The sequence below is a fragment of the Mytilus californianus genome, unplaced genomic scaffold (assembly GCF_021869535.1).
Source record: "Mytilus californianus isolate M0D057914Y unplaced genomic scaffold, xbMytCali1.0.p SCAF_5, whole genome shotgun sequence".
Classification (NCBI taxonomy): domain Eukaryota; kingdom Metazoa; phylum Mollusca; class Bivalvia; order Mytilida; family Mytilidae; genus Mytilus; species Mytilus californianus.
The window spans coordinates 89,344,371-89,367,051 of NW_026262701.1; the positions used below are offsets into that span (position 1 = coordinate 89,344,371).

The window sequence follows — 22,681 nt, forward strand, 5'->3', positions numbered from 1 at the left end:
CATCTCATTCCATGGAGATTGTTTAGCCATATACCTTCAGTCATGGTTCATCGACTTTGAATATTTGCATAACTTACATGTTAAAGTATTGCTATTTTAATTTCAACATTTGCATTATCAAAATTACAAAAAGGCGAGACATATCTCTGTGATAACAGTTCATTTTAACTATCAGTAATAGGTCAAATATATTTGGTGTATGGAATGATTGTAAGGTGTATATGCCTGACTGGCATTGTCATCTGACCTTGGCCTCATTTTCAGTTTTCATTGGTCAATGTTAAGTTTTCCTGGTTAAGTAACAAGTTTGTTTCTAAGAAACTATATGCAAAAGGTCAACTGTATTTGGTGTATGGAATGACTGTAAGGTGTACATGTATTTCCGGTTTGGTTTATCTGACCTTGTTAAGTTTATGGGATACTTGTAGTAAGATTTAAATTTAGTACTATCAACATAAAATCAATGGCCAGTAAAGCAGGCGAGACTTAAATTTAATTTTAGTTTCTTGTGTATAATTTGGAGTTAAGTATGACGTCCATTATCACTGAACTAGTATGCATATTTGTTTAGGGGCCAGCTGAAGGACGCCTCCGGGTGCAGGAGTTTTTCGCTGCATTGAAGACCCATTGGTGGCCTTCGGCTGTTGTCTGCTCTATGGTCGGGTTGTTGTCTCTTTGACACATTCCCCATTTCCATTCTCAATTTTATTTCATTAAAAAAAGGACCCAAGGATCAGGAGGATTATATATATATATATACTGAACTTGAAGAAGATAATATGACAACTATAAATAGTTGCTTACAACCACATCATTTGGTCTTTAGATAGTTGTCTCATTGACAATCATTCCACATCTCTATTATTTATGCATGTTTATATATAAGGATTGAATTGAAATATTTTAAACTTAAATTTTTTGAAAAATTATTGGACTGTCTTTTCAGATCAGCCAGGTTCAAGGGTAAGCTCTGTCCAAGACTTTTAATGAAGGATGAACTCTTTAGAAATAATTTTTATGCCCTCATCATAGCATAGGGGGCATTCAGTTTTACCCTTGTCCATCTGTCTGTCCGTTCGTCTTCCGTCTATCAGTATGTACGTACCTAAATTGGTTTCTGTTCTCTATCTTTAGTTTGCCTAAACTAAATGTTATGAAACTTATACACAATGGTCATTACCACAAAACACAGATCAAGTTTGAATTTCAGAAGTGTCACTTCTACCATTCTAGAGTTATGCCCCTTTACAAATGGAAAAATTGCTGAATTTTTCATTTCCGTTCTCTAACTTTAGTTTGCCTCAAACAAATGTTATGAAACTTATATGCACTGCTTATTGTTACAAAACATAGATCAAGTTTGAATTTTGGTTGCCCCACTTTTACTGTTCTAGAGTTATGCCCCTTTACAAATGGAAAAATTGCTGAATTTTTCATTTCCGTTCTCTAACTTTAGTTTGCCTCAAGCAAATGTTATGAAACTTAAACACAATGCTTATTATACCACAAAACACAGATTAAGTACAAATGTAGTAAACTGTATGGGTAGTGTCACTTTTACTGTTCTTGAGTTATGTCCCTTTATAACCTTAAATGCAAGAGGGGGCATCATCTGTGTCCCATGAATACATTCCCCATTTGTTAAATTATTCATTAAGTGCTTCATGTTGATTATGTTGTATTCTGTTCTCTCTTTTAGCATTGATGGCACATATTCTAGGCTTAAAGCCAGATATGTAAATGATGGTATAGGTATTGAAAAAAATTCTGTTATGAAAAGAATTGATGTTGATGACAGCCCCCATTTGGCTTTATTTGCTGTTAGAGACATAAAAACAGGAGAGGAACTCCGTTATGATTATGGGGAAACATCTAAGTACCTGCCATGGAGGAAGAAGTCAAAAATCACCAATGTACGAGTATGTATTAATAGCATTGCATTTTACACAACTGTATTTTGGTTTAATATGACAGCTTCTATTTGTATTGTTAATTTGTTATTTCACATGTTTAAGGAATGACTGTAATATTTTGTCTGCCTATGAAGAAATAACATCAAAATTGTGGTGCACACTGAATAATCTGCGTAGCGGGTTATTCTAAAGTGTGCACCACATTTTTTATGTTATTTCGAATAGACAGAAAAAATATATTACAGTCATTCCTCATAATTTAATTCTTAATGCCATTTTAAGCCGGAGTAAATCATGAAAAAACGTTGATGAGGCCACAATTAAAAATATTTCAGTTTGCCCAAACCCGACCCATGATGACTGGGTGTGGGTAGGTAGGTAGGCAAATTCTTATTTTTTGTTTATTAGAATTTGCATGAAAATATTAAAACAGTATATCTTATTTTTCCGTCAAATCTTTGTAGAGACATTGTCAAATTCCTGTACAACCTCAATAGGTTCACTCATGTCAGGCTCGAAAGTTTGTATCCCACTCTTGTCGGATACAGTAACAACGACTTCATTGGTTTTCCGCATGTCCATCTCATCAGCAGAGATGCAACTAATCGTCGGACCTGTCGGCCCGAGGGGGCAGAAATTGAGCAGGTCAGGCAAATTGGGCTTTTGTGCAAGAACTAATGACCGGCAGGCAGTTCTCTAGGATTTTAGTAAGATTTAGCATTTTTGGTGCTAACCTATTAGTGGGGAATTGAAATTTGCCTTGTTGAAAATTTATTAATTAAAGTTAGTAAGTATGTTTGTTGTAGATGTTAAACATCAATGCTTTGTAGGTCAACTTTCGTGGGAAACAATGGGGATACATGAGATTGGGGAGAGAAACGGCAGTTTTCATTCTTTCTGTAACTGTAACTGTATTGCGAATCTTCTTCCAATAAAGGAGCACCTCAATTGATGAGTAATATTATCCACCAAAATAAAAGTTAATGTATCTGAACACTTAAAATGTGACATTTATTATATGAAAAGTAGTCTTCCATTAAAACAAAATTTTGTGTACCAACATAATGGTAAAAAAATTATAAATTTTCAAATGTTGCTTTTTGAAGTTTAAACATATTTATTCATGCAATTTACAAATATATCAAAATATACAAGGATAACAAAAAGTAAGATCTGGAAACAAGCTGCACACAGCTTATATCAATCTGATTGATTTTTGTAAGTACATGTATCCCTGTGATGAGAGTTGTAACTGGGAAGTTTAAAGAGGGAAATTTAAAACTGAATTGACTTTTCAGTCCTCACTTTCCTGAGAAAGTTGTAATCAATTAAAAATCTTAGAGCACTGTAAAAAAAAATGGAGAATGGCCCTAGCCTGATGTTCAGTGGTATACAATAAAAAAATTTAAAATATATTGTAGTAATTATTAAATAAAAGAACTCAATTGAATTTTAGATATTTTCTAAAAATAATCCACTAAAGCAGCTGTCACTGTAAAGACATCCTATCTCCGTTCTCTTACTGTATAAAAAGCTGATTTAAAAAAAAATGTAGGTCTGGCAAAAATTTGATGGGTCTGACAAAACTTGCTACCCTGTAGGCCCCAATGTCTGACAGAAAAAAAAAACTGTTTGCATCTCTGCATCAGGATCAGCAACCTCATCAAAAACATCATTCCAGGTTTTCTTATTGTTAAAGCGATAAAGCCTATTTAAGACACAATAGGCTTTATTTTTTGGTTTATTTTAAGTAGTACAGACGACGACAGCGTAAAAAAACTGTCTGCCATTTTCACATGTTTTACTTCTTTACGTTCGTTAAATCTGTGACAGAAGATAAAAACCGAGAACATCGATTATCGATTAACTGCGTCTCTTACACGCTTTCTTTTAATCTTATTCACAGTTACTTTCAAACGCAAAGACGACGAACATTAAGTTTTATACGATGGCGGAGCGGACACGAAAAAAAATCAGAAAAAAAAATTCTTCAAAAAAACGGCAAAAAAAGAATTTGAGTCGGCGGTTTTTTTTTGGGTTGGTCGCGTTTGGGCAAACATACAATATTTTTATTTTGGCCTGACGTCACGGTCAAATGACAAAATAATGTCTATGAGCTGATATAAGATTATAACAGTTGTTGTTGATATCCATTTTTCATTTAATTTGTATATGCCTGTATACATATATACAAATAGAGACTGCTTGCTCATGCATGACTTTACAGTACAGGCATTTGAATGATTTATATCTAAGTCTGTCTTAAACAGAGACAAAAATGTTCATCAATACCTAATTTATATTAAGCCAGATGGTCAATTTTATCAAATCATAATTTGTGAAAAACACAGAGTGGAACACTAGTTAAATGTTTATGAGGCAACTCATCATTGCAATTTTATATTGGTTGTTAAGTTTTCCAAATATTTTTGTCATTCACCAGAAAGTTTTGTTTTATGACCTATCTGGCTTTGTTCAAGTAACAGAGTGAAGTTCTGCTTCCTTCTTTATGTCCCTGTTTACAGTTTCCCATAATATTTTTGTCACACTAAATCTGTTGTTAGGAGCTACAGTGTTCTCCCCAGGCCCTTAAAGGACCGCAGGCCCGCGATGTATATTTTTTTACCGTTGTGGTATCGTTCTTACCGCGATGTATACTTTTTCTCCGTGGTGCTAAAACTTTCAGTTAAAAAATCGTAAATTGGTAAAGTTTTAAACAACTTGTTAAATCTTTTCCGTGAGGTATAAAATTCCAGGTGAAATTTGACCAGTTCATACCAGTTCCACCTAGACTGTTTACACAACGTGATCGATTTACCTTATGAGGTTAACCTTTTTGATTGGATTTAATCGATGTAATTAAAACTTATAACATGATTCTTTTGTGTTTTAATTAAGAGATCAGCTCCATAACTTTATGATCACAGATAACTCTTTATTTATGGCTTATTATTAATTCACTCACCACCCAAGCGCTGACCAGTGACAAGTCGGCAAATACTATATACACAAACAGAGTGGACCGGTACATTTTTTGTACATAATAAAGTTGGATCTTTACGTATAATCGAATTGACATTTATACATTTCTCAATTCTTATATTATAGTATTATATGTCTGATTAAACCATGGCCAAAATCTTTAGTTATGACATAGTTATTGCATGACAGTCAGGTTTCAAACTATAGTATCTGTCAACAAGTAATTAAAAGGGAACGGACATCTGTACATATCACATGACCCTGAGTTAGTTCACGTAGAATATATTCAAGTTTATTTACAATTAATTGCAATCTATTCTATTTTATAAATAAAATGCATGACTGTACCTTCAAACTGTATATATCTATATCCACAATTAATGAATAACAGAAGTAATTTTGCAAATTTTATCCATAAGCACATATTAAATATATTCATATCTACTTTCTGTCATTTAGGCGGGAAAATAGGGAGACTTTGTTGTTGACATTGAATATGGTTTCTTATAGATCTATAGACCTAAGATAAATTTATAGATTTAGGAATTCTTTTTAAATGGATCATGACAAATAAAGATTTAGATTTCAGTGCAGTATTAAGTCTGTAGATCTATCTATGTTTGATTATCACCAAAGACAAGAAAGGTTAATATTTACATGAAATCTATGGCAAAATGTTTTAAAATTAATGAAAAATTTCTTTTTATTAAAATTTAAGATAGAAACTGGTTCAAATAATAACACAATATTTGTTCTTATTAATTTTATATCTCCTTATGACAAGAGACATAAAAATTGCAGTAACTAGAAATATAGCTAAGCGACGCGACGGGACGCGTTACCCTGGTGCTATCCAAAAATCCTGAGGAGAACACTGGAGCTACAAATCAGATTCCTGAAATTTGGTATCAGGCGTCATTTGAGCATGTTATATTGAGTCGTGCATTTTAAAGATCTTTGTCTTTAGAGTTCCTTTTTACTTTCAAGTACTTATGTATTCTTTCTCATAATGGCAATGTATGAAATTGTCATGTTTTTCATGAAAAATGTATGTCAGGACTTCTTCATGTGTGTATTAATCTTCGTGTGATCATGATATAGTCATTTACCATGTGATATGCTTTTACATCCATCACTCATCACTCACTGTCAAAAACTACTGAATAGAATCAACTTCATACTTGGTCAGCAGCTCATGATGAATTGTTTCATTGTAGATCTTTCAGAATTTACATTATGTTTTCTGATTCTGTCATAAAGCAAGTGGGTGAATGCTAAGCGCAACACATGCATTCTTTTAGTTGAATAACAGAAAATCAACTTATTATTTAAAAGTTTTTATTATGACCACAAAATTTGTGTGGCAGTATAATGGTATGAAATTAGTGACACTTGGTTTCCAAAAAATAACCTGAGAAAAAGCCTACTGATCTCTATGAAAATTTACCAAAAAGTCCCATACTATAAATGGTAAAAAAAAGGATTACAGAAAAAGTTTAAGTAGAATACAAAGAGCTTTAAGATTGCCAAAGGCACAGCTTCAACCACCCAATGAGCATCAAATTGACTAAAACCACTGAGTTTGTTGATAAATACAACAAAAAACAAAACAATACATTTATACATCTCAGATATTGTAGGCAAAAAGCAAAGGTCAACTATGTTTCGTGTAATCAATAGTCTGTCTACCAATTCCCATAATTAATTAATTGGGTTTTAAATTTTCATCAGGTTTAATTCTATCTGGCCTGAAATTTTCAGACGCATCAGACACCCCCAGAATTGGTAATTTTGAGGAAATTATGCAGTTTTTGGTTATTATCTTGAATTTTATAATACTAGATGGGAGATAAACTGTAAACAGCAAATTTGTTCAGCAAAGTAAGATCTACAAATAAGTCAACATGACCAAAATTGTCACTTGACCCCTTGAGGAGTTATTGCCCTTTATAGTCAGTGTTTAACAATTTTTGTAAATTTTTGTAATCTTTTACAAAAATCTTCTCTGAAACTACAGAGACAAATTCAACCAAACTTGGCCAAAATCATCATTAGGGTAATTAGTTTTAAAAATGTGTCTGATGACCCAACCTTCCAACCAACATGGCCGACATGGCTAAAGATAGAACATAGGGGTAAAATGCAAGTTTTATAATGACCTCTACAAATTGTCCATATACTTCAAAACTGTTAGACAAATTCTTTTAAGTGTTATTGCCCATAAATGACAATTTTTTACAATTTTTTTTCAAAGGGCCAAGTGAGCTTTTCTCATCACTTGGCGTCTGTCGTCGTCGTCAGTTAACTTTTACAAAAAGCTTCTCTTCTGAAACTACTGAGCCAAATACAACTAAACTTGGCCTAAATCATCCTTAGGGTATCTAGTTTAAAAAATGTATCTGATGTAACTGATTCTTTAGTTATCTGTGTAATGTTTTGTGTCCGAAGGGCCCCATGTGAGCTTATGCCATCGCTTGGCGTCCGTCGTCGTCCGTCGTCTGTTGTCGTTTGTAAACTATTTCAAAAATCTTCTCCTCTGAAACTACTGGGCCAAATACCTTCAAACTTTAACTAAATGTTCCTTAGGGTATCTAGTTTATAAATTATATCCGAAGTTTTGATCCATCGACGAACATGGCCGCCATGGCTAAAAATAGAACATGGTGGTAAAATGCAGTTTTTGGCTTATATCTCTGAAACTAAAGCATTTAGAGCAAATCTGACATGGGTTTAAATTTTCATCAGGTTTAGATCTATCTGGCCTGAAATTTTCAGACGCATCAGAGAACCCATTTTTTGGGTTGCTGCCCCCGAATTGGTAATTTTGAGGAAATTTTGCAGTTTTTTGTTTTTATCTTGAATATTGTAAAAAATGAGATAAACTGTAAACAGAAAAATTGTTCAGCAAAGTAAGATCTACAAATAAGTCAACATGACAAAAATTGTCAATTGACCCCTTAAGGAGTTGCCCTTTATTATAAATTTTTTTGTAAATTTTTGTAATCTTTTACAAAAATCTTCTCCGTTTAAGCTACTGGGCCTAATAGAATTAAACTTAGCCACAATTTTCTATAGGGTATCTTGATTGAAACATGTATCCAATGACCCTGTCATTCAACCAATATGGAAGCCATGGCTAAAAATAGAACATAGTGGTTTACTATAGAAGCCTAAAGGAAAATTGTAAAAAACTAAAGTTATGTACTAGCCTGCAGGGCTAGTGAAATTATTATTCTACTAGTCCTCTTTTCAATTCACTAGCCCTCCTGCACGACCCTATCTAGGAGGGTCTGGGGGCATGCCCCCCCCAGAAAATTTTGATACAAATGAAGCTAAATCCTGGGTTCTGGAGCATTTCCAGAGGGTTTTGAACATGTTTTGTTTCAAGAAATTTCACAGCTGGTTTGCTTATAACAAATACCAAAAAAAAAAAATAAAAAAAATCATATTTTAATCATATTTATTAAGAATGTGTTCGACTTATTTTGAAGACCCCTTTAGATCATTACTTCATCATTATCCTCATTTTACTTATCATTATTACTAGTGTCTTTAATGAAGATGGATAAGTTAGGGATTTAAAAATACACCCACAAAAGAGGAAAGCTTTGCCCTTGCTGTTTTTTGTCATAATTCTTTATGGACTCCTTCTTTTCCCTTGTTGTTTCAGTTTATTTTTTTTTTTGCAGGACACGATTTTATTCCTAAAAATCTGTATAGTTTTACCAGAGACCAAGGAATTGTATAGTATACAAATCCTTGCAGAGACCTATAATTTTGTTTTTATGACAATAATTCAGTGATATTGTTTGCCTCAAATTACATTCGAAATACAGCTTTTTCCCCCTAGAGAAAATTCCCAATTACTAAAAAACTGGCTTAAAATTCCTCCCAATAAGTTGTACATTTTTCCCAAACAGTGATGGTATCGGTAGTAATGTATGTAAATTTCGTATTCATGTTTTTATTTTGATATTATGAAAGCACTTTTGAGATCCAGGTTTCTGATTAGAATCATCACGGCGTTTGTAACACACGTGGTTAATTCAATGTATTAAGTACCATCATTGTTTCTGTTTCTTTCCCCTCCCCAAAAAGTACCTTTCGTTAAAAATGTCTGACAATCAAAATATACGTGAATTAACTGTAATTTTTACTTGCCTCGGGCTAGCGGACTAGCGTTAGTGTCGAACCCTGCTACAATCACTACAAACCAGTAAAAGTCTGAAATGGCCTATATCTGTACTCGACTGTACTGATTTTTACTCGACCAGTCTGAATTGGTCTGAATTTTACTCGACATTACTCGACCCCAGTCTTAACCATACTCGACTGTACTGATTTGTACTTGACCCTTATCTTTGCCATTGAAAATAGTCTGAACTATTACTCGACCAGTCTGAAACAGTCTTAACCCATTCTCGACCTGTACTCGACCTATTTTTTTCAGTCTAAACCATACTCGACCAAAGGTCTGAACAATACTCGACCAGTCTGAACCATACTTGACCAAATAACCTCTACTTTTCTAAATTTTAACTGTTAAAATAAATTTCTTTTTAACTGACATGACAACAGCCACAATAAAATAAAGATATATTATAAAAACAGATTTTTACATTCTTACATGATTCTCAGATTTATTGAATAGAGAAAGTTAAATCAAATTATCTTATATAATAATTTAATTATATTAATTTTAAAGTTGAGTTTTGTTAAAAAAAGATTTTCTTTTACCTAAAAACCACACCTATACTGAGGGTAATTAAACCTTATTAAGGTGCTTCTTGTTTGGCATGTGTTTTTTTTTTAAATTAATTTTCCTAAATTCCTAAATAAAAACTACATAGGTTTCATGGTTACATACAAAAAATGTACAATAGTTATATATTTATCTTTTTAATGAGGTAACAACAGCCAACAAAATCACTGAAATTGTTTAACCTTATTTTAGAAATATATCTATTATTATAATTTGGGATATATTATATACAATATAAATCAAAAAGGGATAAAAATTAAAGAAATTAATAAAATTGTTCTTCTGATTAGTGGTGAAGTATAAAGTAATACCCTCCTGCTTGGGGCAAACTCATGAAAAAGATCACACCTGGTCAGAGAGTATTAAATTCTAAATAACATTCATTCAAAATTGCAACATCCTGTGAAACTTAAATCGCAAGGCCTTTTGAATTCACTAGATAAGTAATACACGAGTTTAAGAAAAATAGGGCTTTCTTTTTACCTGTAAAACACACATGTACTGAGGTAATTAAACCTTATTAAAGTGCTTCTTGTATGCCTTGTCTTTAATTTAGACAAATATTATTTAAATTTAATTGAAATAAATTTTTACTGTAATTTTGGAACACATTTCCTTTTTTAAAAGTTTATCACAGGATAACTATGGAAGTTCTATTATCATGATTATATTAAATTCTTGGTTTAACAAAACAAAGGTGTCATTTTTTAAATTTATTAAGTTGCTTTATATGCTATTTTATATATGTTTTGATAAAAAAAATGTTCACTGCATTATTAACTAAACTTAAGTGACACCATAAATCTATACGAGTCTTAAGTTAATGGTGAAAATTGTCCAGTAACCATAAAATATATCTGAAACATTCAAAAAATTTTGAATAACATTGAAAATATTAGTCACAATTCAGTTTTGAGATTATTTGATCAGCTTGTTTTATTTTTATTTTAAAGGTGATATATATGTATGTATATAAGATTAGTGTTGATGAATATGGTGATGCAGTTATATTATGTTTATTGTGAAATTTTGGTTTCAATGCTATATTGAATACATTTTTAATTTCAAATTGTTGTTCAAATTTCTAGCCAGGGGAAATAGCTGTTTTTAAAAACAGTTCCTAAATTGATGAAATACAATAGATAGATACAAAAAATAGGTCTAGGTTGGTTAAGACTGGGTCGAGTATGGTTCAGACTAGGTCGAGTATGGTTCAGACTAGGTCGAGTATGGTTCAGACTAGGTCGAGCATGGTTCAGACTAGGTCGAGCATGGTTCAGACTGTTAAGTATGGTTCAGACTACAGTCGAGTATTATCAAGTAAATTTCAGACCAATTCAGACTGGTCGAGTAAAAATCAGTACAGTCGAGTACAGATATAGGCCATTTCAGACTTTTACTGGTTTGTAGTGAATGGAATGACCTGCTTTTATTTTGGGTCAAATTAAACCAAACTTGGCCTCAATCATTATAAGGGTATCCAATACTATTAATTATGATTTTAACCTTATTTTAGGCAAACAAAAAATATATGTCTGTTTAAGGTTACATCCTTTAAAAAAATAGGGTAGGTAGGTAGGTATTTCCATTTTTTTTTTTGGCGAGATGTGTGATGTTGTTACATGTTGTTTTAACTAATATTAAGTGACTATATTAACTTTTTACTGTCATTATAAACTTAAAATAAATTGTTTTGTCCTTTCTATTATATAGGTTTATTAATGTACATGTATGCAGGCATATATGCAGAAATGAATTAATTCACCTTGTTGAATTTCAGTCTTGCAAGTCACCGTTACTTTGTATGTTTTTGCAGGTTGTTTACTATGGTACAGATCAAACACATCGGTACCAATTATTAATTTGTTTTGTAACGTTGTCATAATAGATTTTGTAAGCATGTGGTCGCATTTTTTTAACTTTAATGCGACCACGCTTGCTGCCTCAGCCTATTGGGCCATGCAGGCTGCCATTGACAAAATGATTGAGATCTAGATCGTAAAAAACGCTTCAATATCGAGTACGCGATTTTAAGATTAAAGTGCTCAGATGATCCCGCACCTACTTTCACTTTTGTTTTAAACTGAAAGTAGGCGTTTCCGGCTTTGTACTTTCACTTTTGATTTCATTTTTAAATAAGGGTCAGCACCCCAAAATAGGGACGGTCGAGTAACCGTAAACGGATAATATTTTTTTTTGGCCTTACATGATATCCAAAATAACAGTTAATACAGGTGAGCGACACAGGCTCTGAGAGCCTCTAATTGCCGACTATCATGAAAACTATGATACTTAGAGAGAAACATTTTTTTTCCTTATGACTTATATGATTTAAATTATAATAGATAAATAGACACTTTAAATCAAAAAAATGATCAGCATGGCAAGGTCTATTTAAAAGTCAAATTTTGCCGATATAGTTAGCAGAGCTGATATTTTACAATATCAATATGCAGACAACCTGATAATTATGGGTACTTATTTCTATCATGTAAGGAGAGATTTTCAGCATTGTTTTTTCCATTTAAAAAATCTCTGCTTACCTTTAGTCTGAAAAGTAGTTTGATACTTTTCTAGTTGATCAAATACTTACGGCTTTGATTCTAGAGATTTTCATCAAAATTTCATTTACAGTCTACAACCAATACAGATGAAGCATCTGATGATAAAGGTACATATATATTTATATCATTTAATTTAGATGTTGCTTGCTATCCTATTTCCCAAATTAAGGCAATTACAAAAGTTATTATTTTGTTATTTCAATTTTGAAATTTCAATCCTGGTACATGTTTCTAGGATGAGTTTATTCAAAAGAAAAATTGATAATCAAATGTTGGCTATGATGTAAATGAGAGACCAACCCTTAGACACTCCTTAAATGAAAATGCATAATTATGAGGGAAAGTATATCAGTAAATTCAGAGATTATTGGGTCCAATCTTTCATTTTGATAATTGATCAATGTAACAAATTTTTGTAATTAAGGGAAATGCTGTGTGTTACTCAGAATTTAAAATGCAGTTACTAATTAATTTGGGGCTAATCCCTTTTTCTTTATAAATGAATAATGAAAAATACTATTCTATGAGAATCAGACTAATTAAAAAGGAAAAGAAAGCATGGCTCAATTGATTTTTTATTTTTTAACGATAATTTTTTAATTGACAGAAAAGTACATAACCAAACTCTGTCGAAACTTTACGATTGCATCTAAATGTCTGTTTAAGTAAAACAAACTGAAACATCAGACAAATCTTACAAATTTATAGTAAATGATATAACAAGTGTACCATGATTCTGTGTGCTTTCTCATTTTAGACAGTCTTCCAAAGCATGAAGTAGAGCGTGAGGTTGTAAAGACACAAATGCCTCTTATCTCTCACTCCAATGATGATACAGAACATGATTCGAGTCAAGATAAAAATCACTACGATGCTGATGACCTAGAGTCGCATGATCTTTCAAGTTCTGTGAGCAGTCAATTAACAAATCCTGCAGATTCTAGTTCTATTAATAGTTCTCTTAAATCTCATGACAGTATTGTACACCATGAAGATATTGGAAGTACTCATGTACACAGTTCATATATTCAGTCACATGGCAAGTCAACAGACCCTGGAAATTCTTCTGAAGTCCTTTCTGCTGACAATAATGCGCCATCAATGGATGACCTTGACCTACTTTCAACAAAGCAGAAAATACTTAAACATACTGAAAGGGATGATTTTAGACAAGGCAGTTTATTGTGTAAGTAAATTTCATGAACAAAATATCTCCCAAATAGTTTGGTTTATACTTTATTTAGTTCATATATGATTCATTTATTTACGGCAGATTCAGTTTATTCAATGTATACTAATTTGTGGAATTCATGGGTATAGGAAATTAATAAATGTTTTGAACTGAGAAAGCTATCAATATAGTACAGATATATGTTTTTATGTAACCCGTTGAGAATATTTGCCTGTTTGTATTAGATATAATTGTAATGCTTTTTTCAGTCCTCTACCGACGAAGTCGAAGGGGACACTAGGATTGCTCTCCATTCGTCTGTCTGCATGGATTTTTCTAGCATTCCACAGGGTCCATTATTCGGACCCATTCCCAATGGCAATTACCCTTCATTTTTCCTAATTTTGGGAGCAAAATTCCCAAACGATCTCAAAATTTATTTTCATCTTTATTATTCATGACAGCGATGTTCATTTTGTTCAACTGCTAGCTTTATGCTGAAAATCGCCAACAAGTAATGTGTAAATCTGAGTAAAATCGTATCTGACTGACAAAAACAACATTGAAAAACAATGGTACCATAAACCGGAAATGAAGACAATTAGTGAATTACAATACCGGATCAGATTCTGGGGGCGGATAAGGGTAATTCCAGGTTTGCCGATCAAATACAATAAAAAAATAATAATTCCAGGCAAGTGACAAAATACATCTATGATGATGAAATATAAACTCTAGAATTGAAAACTAAAAGATATATGGAAAAGAAAGATAAAGCAGGAAATATTTTATACAGAAACTCAAAATTACTTTTAGTTCACAAATTTTCATGTCAAAATCCAATAAAATGTGACAGTAATTTTCTTTATCATTAATAAATGTTGATATTACATGTAGATGTTTTTATAGGTAGTGTAAACATATTACTACAATTCCAAGAGGTAATTTCTTCTCAATTTTGAAGGGCCAGTAAAAATCTTTCTTACTTTATTTTCACAATAAAAGATAACTTTTAATGAACCAAACACACTAAAACTCAAATCTGGTTTATTTGCTGTTTTCCCAATTTCATTGAAAAGCGTGTGAAAAAATTCCCAAAACTGGCCAGGGTCCTTTTTCCCAAAATACCCAGAAAAACCCCTGGGACTCTGTCTGTCTGTCTGTCCATCGTCAGCACGGCAAATCAGTTTTCCACACTTTTTTTCTTTATGCTTGAAGATATTGATTTGATATTTGATATATTGTTTTATCATGGCAAGTTACAGGTCCAGTTTGAATCTTGTTCCGGTCTGATGATTTTGTGCAGAGTTATGGTCCTTAGACTTAGAAAATTCACTCATATAATCAGTTTTCCGCACTTTTTTTCGTCATGCTTGAAGATATTAATGTGATAATTGGTATATAGTTTTATTATGACAAGTTACAGATCAAGTTCGAATTTTGTTCCGGTCTGATGACTTTGTGCAGAGTTGTGGTCGTTGGACTTAGGAAATTCACTCAAATATGCAGTTTTCCACTCTTTTTTTCATCATGCTTGAAGATATTGATTTGATAATTGGTATACAGTTTTATCATGACAAGTTACAGATCAAGTTAAATTTTGTTCCGATCTGTTAGTTTATTGCAGAGTTATGGTCCTTGGACTTAGGAAATTCACTAAAATAATCAGTTTTCCGCACTTTTTTTGTCAAATTGCTTGAAGATATTGACTTGATACTTGTTGTATAGTTTACACCATGACAAGTTATAGATCAAGTTAGCATTTTGTTCCAGTACAATGAATTTTAACTGGTAGGGGACTATGTATTGCCATGCAATACTCTCAGAATGCTTGTTACTAATATGTGTGTGGCTCTGATCTGGCTGTGGTTTAACATCTTAGAATTGAGATGATTTTATTCATATTTATATATGATTTATATCAACATTATAATGTCAATTATCAAAATCATTGTAATAAATTACTTTGCTCTTCATGGGCCATTTAATTGGAATAAAAATATCTTATCTTATCTTATCTTATAGGTTATCCATTAATTAAATATTGTATGATACTTCAAATTAAATAAAAAAGTTATGTTTAATATACTTGAATGACTAAATTTTACTATGAAAAAGGTGTACCAGAGCTTCCAAAAAGGTCCTATTGTCCAGACAAGTCAAGACCTCTAAGCTAGCATAGGACCGACAGGACATGTCCTGTAAAAATATATTCTGTCCTGTCGATTTTTGTTAATTTTGTAATACATTCCTAAGAAAAATTTGAAGAATCATCAGTTTGGTCCTGTAAATGCCAAAGCCCAATTTCTATGACTGCAAGTCTGACAAATTATATTCTGGACAGGTTGTGCCAAGCCTGATCTGGGCATTAAAAATGGGTTTGCCATTTTCAAATAATTCAGAAGAAAATTGAAGTTAAACACAATTTTTTTTACCTTACCATTTATATTACACATACACACATGTCCAGTCATAGAAGTGACATTTATATATGATTAATTACTATAAAACATGCCACCCTCATTGCAATCAAGGGTAATTATTTAATTAGTATTCTGCAAGAATGCCTGGCAGCAACCCGTACGAAATTATAAGGCGTATTACGCCTTGAAATCTGGCGTAAACCAGGCGTAAACCTGGCGTAAGTGGTAGTTACGTGTCCAGATCCACGTGTAATGGAGCAGGAAACGTAAATTTGTAGCATTTCCAGGCGTAGAAAAAAGTGGTAAACCTGACGTAAAATAAAATAAGCAAGGCGTAAATTTTCCTACGGGCGTAAAACTGTTGGAAGGGCGTAAATCATAATACCCATAATGCTTTGTTTAAAGGATCATGGGAATTTTATTCAAAATTTGGCTCTCTGGTATTAGCTTGCAAGAGTTGGACATATGGCAGCTTGAAATATTCAGGGGAAATTAGCTTTTTTGTGCTTTTTGGAAGAATTTGAAATTGGAATTATGGAATCAAATTGATGAATGAAAATTGTGAAATGAAAGGAAAGTAGTATACATGGTAAAGAATAATTATGTGAGTAAACTAAAATATTAAGTTTTTATTTTTTAACATTATTTCAAATTCTGGAAATCCTCACTCATCCTTGGATAATAACATTTAAATCTTTCACAAGTTAAATGACAATATTATCATTGATTTTTTAGTTCAATTTGATAATGACATTAATTTTCAAAACAACTTAATCCTAATGCTAGATTTATTTCAAAAAAAATTAATTGTCATAATTCTTATATGTCTTTATTTAAATTATAGCTTCTTCAATTGTTAAAATTATTTCAAGTTTTATGTCAAACAGTGAGAAATTTAATCAACAGTACAAATTTGTATCAAATACACAAAATACACAGCACGGGTAATACACTGATTTAAATTAAGTGTAGTATTATGTAAGGACATTACGCCTGGTTTATTTATTGACCAGGCATACTCATTTGCATATTACGCCTGGTTTTCTGTTCATTTAAATATTACGCCTAATTTAACGCCGGGTTTCCGCCTCAGTTACGCTTGGTTTCCGCCTGGTTTCCGCCTAGTTGAAGCCTGGACATGCATTCCTTAAACACTGCAATGACGCCAGGATAAAATATGATTTCTATGACTGGTTTTAGTGTCATTTACAGGCGTCACATTTTGTACAGGAGTTACATTCTTGTTGCATACTGTACGTTTCACATACCCCTTGTGCCCCTTAATTTTGTTTCTCCAATACTTAACATAAATATTAGGAATGGGTTGGAATTCCTGATGAGTGCTCAACCCTTACATCCCATCTCCTTTGTTCTACCAGGGGTGATCTGAGCCGGATCACCCCTACCAGATCACCCTACCTTGAGTTTCTTTGTTTTGCATGCTTTCCTTTGTTTTGTAACATTTTGGCGGGACTGTCAAATCCACAATAAACTTAGAATTATTTATACAGAAAAGACTTACTTTCAAAATGTATGTAGAAAAAATCCAGTAAATAGGCTGGGATTCGAACTCAAGACCTTAAGCATATAAACCCACGACTCAAACCTCTACACCAGGATGACTGGATACGAACTCACTGTTAATTTAATATACTCAAACATTGTGTTCGGGGATCATTAAGAGTATATACTATATAATTATATATAAAGTATATTATAAGGATTGTGTGGCGTTTTAAATTAGATTTTATGAAGCGTTAATGTTTATGTAACTAATCTAGAACAGCTGGGATGTAAAATAGTTATCCCATTCGGACTTGGTGTGTCAGTTTAAGATCACCCTGTTGCCTACGGCCATCAGGATGATCTTACACTGACACACCGCGTCCTCATGGGATAACTATTACTTCCATAATCTCTGACAGTGGTGTAATAGCATAAAATAACTGTAAAAATCAATTAGAAATAGGTTTGCTCATCAGATCAACATGCAATCTAAAAACAACTAATGAAAGACAAAAGACACTAAGTACCAATCTAATTGTACTTGCAGTTACTGAAAACTAGTTCAAAGCCAACAACTACTAACAAATAAACCATGTTCTCCGTGACAGATTTAGTGTTAAGATGTCATAAAAAGTAATGCAGTATGAGGAGTATAGTTTTGCCATGCTAAATTATAAGTGCATAATATTGATAGGTTTTATGACCATATGTTTTTATGAATGAATAACAAAACATATTTAGTTATATATCATGTATATGTTTAAACAAGTTCAGTGTTTGTTTGTTATTTCGGAGGAACCATGTGTTGATGATTGATGTGATCTGTTGTGCTATGCAATATCTGTGTGATTCCTGCTTCTAGCGCATATTACAAGGTTGGTAGGCAAGACTATTTTTGAAAACATCGTCTTCAGCATCAACCTTTTTGTAGGTCAGTGTAAGATGAGCAACTAATTATGGTCACTGATAATTGGTATATGCCACAATAATTGGTATGCAGTTGGGTCAACATTATAATATAACTAATATCCAGGTAGATTATTTGCTCCTGCACTTTCAGTCATGGTTTATTGACTTTGAATAATTTACATAGTTTTTATGTTAAAGTATGTCATTTCAATTTCAACATTTCCATGATAATGTCAAAATAAGATACAGACTATACCTTTCTCTTTGTCAAAAATTTGTACTTGTATACATTATATTGTATAAACTTCATACATTGATGGTTTAGTCTACTCCATGAAATCAAGGTTGTAAGCTTTGGGAGATTAATCCAGTATTGCATTTCTATTACAAACAGGTGAATCTAGTTTACTTGAAAGCAAACAGAAAATGTGTGATGGTAGTCTACCTACTGAGCAAGTGCTGTCTTCTAAACTTCAGGTAAGACACATTGATCTTGAAAGATTTTTTTCTGTTTGGGCCCTGGGCCCCCCTAAAAATTTCAATAGGCCATTTTTGTATTAACTAGAACACACAAGCGACATGGCAGGCCCGTGACTGAATGAAAGTACCTATGTCTTATTTTTAGCCTGGATTTTTAGTTCTCTTATTGTTATTTGATAAAGTCATACTAATTATAAGGTGCACAGTTTTCTCTGCTCTCAAAATCTTTCTGTTTGAACCAGTCCTGGTTTTCTCACTACAATGTAGTAGTGGTACTCCATATTGTGGAGGAAAGAATAAGGAAGAACTACAACAGGAAACTACAGGTGACATATTCTATTGGTACATATATCAGTATGGTATTAGACCCAGAACTTGTGAATTATTGGTAATATTAATTATGTGGGGAAAAAAAGGGCCTGGAATGTTGTAATTTTTATACGCCCGTCAATTTTTGACGGGACGTATTATGGTATACAAATGTACGGTGTCCGTCCGTCTGTCTGTCCGGCGTAAACATGTCGCACCGTAACTTGAGAATGACTTATCTAAATTTCATGAAACTTAACATAGTTGTTTCTTATGATGGTCAAACGATCTGTATACTTTTTGGTGAAAATAAGATTAAAACTTTTTGAGTTACGGGACTTAGTAACTAAAACAGGTATGTGTTTTTTTTCACATGTCGCACCTTATCTCAAAAAAAATTTATGATTATTGCTTAAAACTTTACACACTTCTTAGTTATATTTATCTTAAGATCTGTATACTTTTTGGTGATGATTCAAAATTTATTTTTGAGTTACTGAGTATTTTGTCAAAAAAGGGGGATGGGTTTTTCACATGTCGCGCTGTATCTCTAAACGATTTATGATTATTGCTCAAAATCTTACACACTTCTTAGTTATATTAATCTAAAGATCTGTATACTTTTTGGTTTTGATTCAAAATTTTATTTTTGAGATATTGATTTTTATTTTTTTAAAAGGGGGGTTTTCACATGTCGCGCCTTATCTCAAAAACGATTTATGATTATTGCTTAAAATTTTACACACTTCTTAGTTATATTAATCTAAAGATCTGTATACTTTTTGGTTTTGATTCAAAATTTTATTTTAGAGATATTGAGATTTTGTTAAAAAAAAAGGGGGTTTTCGCATGTCATGCCGTATGTCAGAAACTATTTATGCTTATTGCATAAAAATTCACACACAAGACGACGGGCGTATCATGCGCTCATGGCACAGCTGTTTATTAATCAACACCATTGTCCTACATTAGTTATAGATAAAGTTGAATTCTTAATTCGTTGTTTTTACATATCATGCTGGCTAATAAATTTGACCTTGTTATTTTAGTATTTATGATGAGCCATGTTGTCAAATGAATGGGTCATTCGTATATAACAAAAAAATAAGAAAGCATATATTTCAAGAAAGAGGTACTAACCTGTATGATTTTAATTGATATTGTTCCTATGCTTTTAGCTTCAGTGAATAAATGTTTATTTAGTTCATGGTGATTTATGTGACAACCCAGCAAACACAATTACATCAGTACAACGTAACTTTAAAGTAATTTTTGGTTGCGTTTACGTCATTAACTAACATTATTTTTTAGGTAGAAATGGATGGTATCAAATACATCTTCCTGAAGTAATTTTGACGTCGGTACAACATATTACTGACCTTGAAATTACTTAATTTTACTAACAATTCCATATACAGACATAATAGTAACATCAAAATGACGTATTTTCAGTCAATTGAATCACGTCGTTCTGACATCGTTTCTCCTCATCATGATACTATTTATTAGGATACTACGTTTTAACTGTGTTTTGACCTCATGTTTTTTAATAATGACAAAATTCAAGTCATGTTTACATGTAATGAACCGAGCTCACCATTCATCTCTATTTCTATCAGTATTTTAATCACCTGATCCATTAATATTGAAGGAAGAATTGATTTGTCACCAAGGTCCCACAGAGCACTGTTAGATAAGGGGGAGCTAACTCGTATGTGCTGGAACCTAGGGACAGGGGGTCAGTCTATCGCTAGACTTAATGTTCTGATAGGCATAGCTAAAATGAAAGGAAGGTTTTCATAATTTAATCAACGATAACAATTTAGATGGATGATGATAACAATCAATTAGTAAACAATGCCAAATAATAATAATAATTAAAGTACAAAGTAAAAAATCTAAATATCAACTCCAAAGTAAAACTATTTCTCCTTACAATGTAAAATGTAAAATAAATGCCAAAACTACTAAATCATAAAATGAACTTAATCTCAAAATCAAAATGTAAAAGTCTCAAAAATAAAAGATTCTCAAAAATATTTTCCAAAGTTAAATGATGAGTCAGAGATAAATTTTGTCTCAACACTAAACCGTCAACTGGTAGACTGGTAGACAGTCTTGTAGGTCCAGTATCATGACGTGAGTAGTGAGAGGAAAGCTTCCGAAACACTGACTGTTTTCTAAAAAATTATCAAAAAATAAAAGGTGAGTCAAAAATAACATTTTTGTCTAAACACTACAAAGTCAACTGGTAGACTGATCAACAGTCTTACAGATCCAGTATAGTAGACTTTAGCAGTGCAAGTTTAGGTCCCAAAAAGATGACTGATTTTCCTAAATTTTACTAAATCCAAAAATAGATAAATATGTCTCGACATGTTAATATTACTCTCATTAGCAAAAATAGACTTTAATTAACAAAGCCTAATCCTATAATGTTTTGATAAAATCTTAAACTTTTAAAGTGAAATATGCTAATTACAATTAATATTTCAAAACAAAGTGCTTTGAGCAAACTGTGACATTTTGAGTATTAATGACACAGCATAGGTAAAAATCAATTAAAACAAAATTAATTAAAAATTTTACAAAATACAAATATAAAATTTTCTTTCTTAAAATAAAACATATTTTTTATCCAAAATAACACTAACACAAATATAAGCCAAATAACACACCATGACAGATTACCCGTCTGGAGCACATGATCTTTTTTCTGATTTTTGTGGGTTTCGTGTAACTGATTCTTTAGTTATCTGTGTAATGTTTTGTGTATCGTCTTTTTAGCTCACCAGGGCCCGAAGGGCCCCATGTGAGCTTATGCCATCACTTGGCGTCCGTTGTCGTCCCTCGTCTGTCGTCGTCGTCTGTCGTTGTAAACTATTTCAAAAATCTTCTCCTCTGAAACTACCGTGCCAAATACCTTCAAACTTTTAACTAAATGTTCCTTAGGGTATCTTGTTTATAAATTTTATCAGAAGTTTGTATCCATCGACAAACATGGATGCCATGGCTAAAATTAGAACATAAGGGTCAAATGCAGTTTTTGGCTTATATCTCAAAAACTAAATCTTTTAGAGCAAATGTGACATGGGGTAATATTGTTTAATTGGTCAAGACCTATCGGCCCTGAAATATTTCAGACGAATCGAACAACCTGTTGTTGGGTTGCTGCCACAGAATTGGTAGTTTTAACAAAATTTTGCAGTTTTTATACAACCGCAAAAAAATTTTGTGGTCATATATTGATATGACGTTGGCGTCGTCTATGCCGTTGTCTGGCGTCGTCGTCCAAAGACTCATTGGTTTTCGCACTCTAACTTTATTTTAAGTGAATGGATCTCTATGAAATTTTACCATAAGGTTCAATACCACAAAAGGAAGGTTGGGATTGATTTTGGGGTCTATGGTACCAACAGTTAAGGAATTAGGGGCCAAAAATAAGCATTTTTGTAACTTCCAGACATAACTTGTGTGTTAGTTTATGGATCTCTCTGGCATTGTACCACATCACAAGGTTCCATATCACAAAGGGAATGCTTGGATTGATTTTGGGGGTAATTGCCTCAAAATTTTAGGAATTAAGGGCTAAAAAAGGGGCAAAAACAAGCATTTTTCTAGTTTCATGACAATAACTTGTGTGTAAGTGTATGGATCTTTCT

At 32.4% G+C, this 22,681-nt stretch overlaps 1 protein-coding gene across 1 annotated transcript in view; it reads left to right on the plus strand.

Annotated features, from left to right (window-relative positions):
• Positions 1-1,700: 1,700 nt before the first annotated feature.
• The window catches only part of LOC127702809 (uncharacterized), an 87,168-nt gene continuing 66,187 nt past the window's right edge, over positions 1,701-22,681 (plus strand). The window contains exons 1-4 of the mRNA XM_052207110.1: positions 1,701-1,919; positions 12,292-12,328; positions 12,979-13,407; positions 18,625-18,707. Of these exons, the coding sequence (XP_052063070.1) occupies positions 1,773-1,919; positions 12,292-12,328; positions 12,979-13,407; positions 18,625-18,707 (696 nt within the window). The 5' untranslated portion in view covers positions 1,701-1,772. The remainder of the gene's footprint in view (positions 1,920-12,291; positions 12,329-12,978; positions 13,408-18,624; positions 18,708-22,681) is intronic.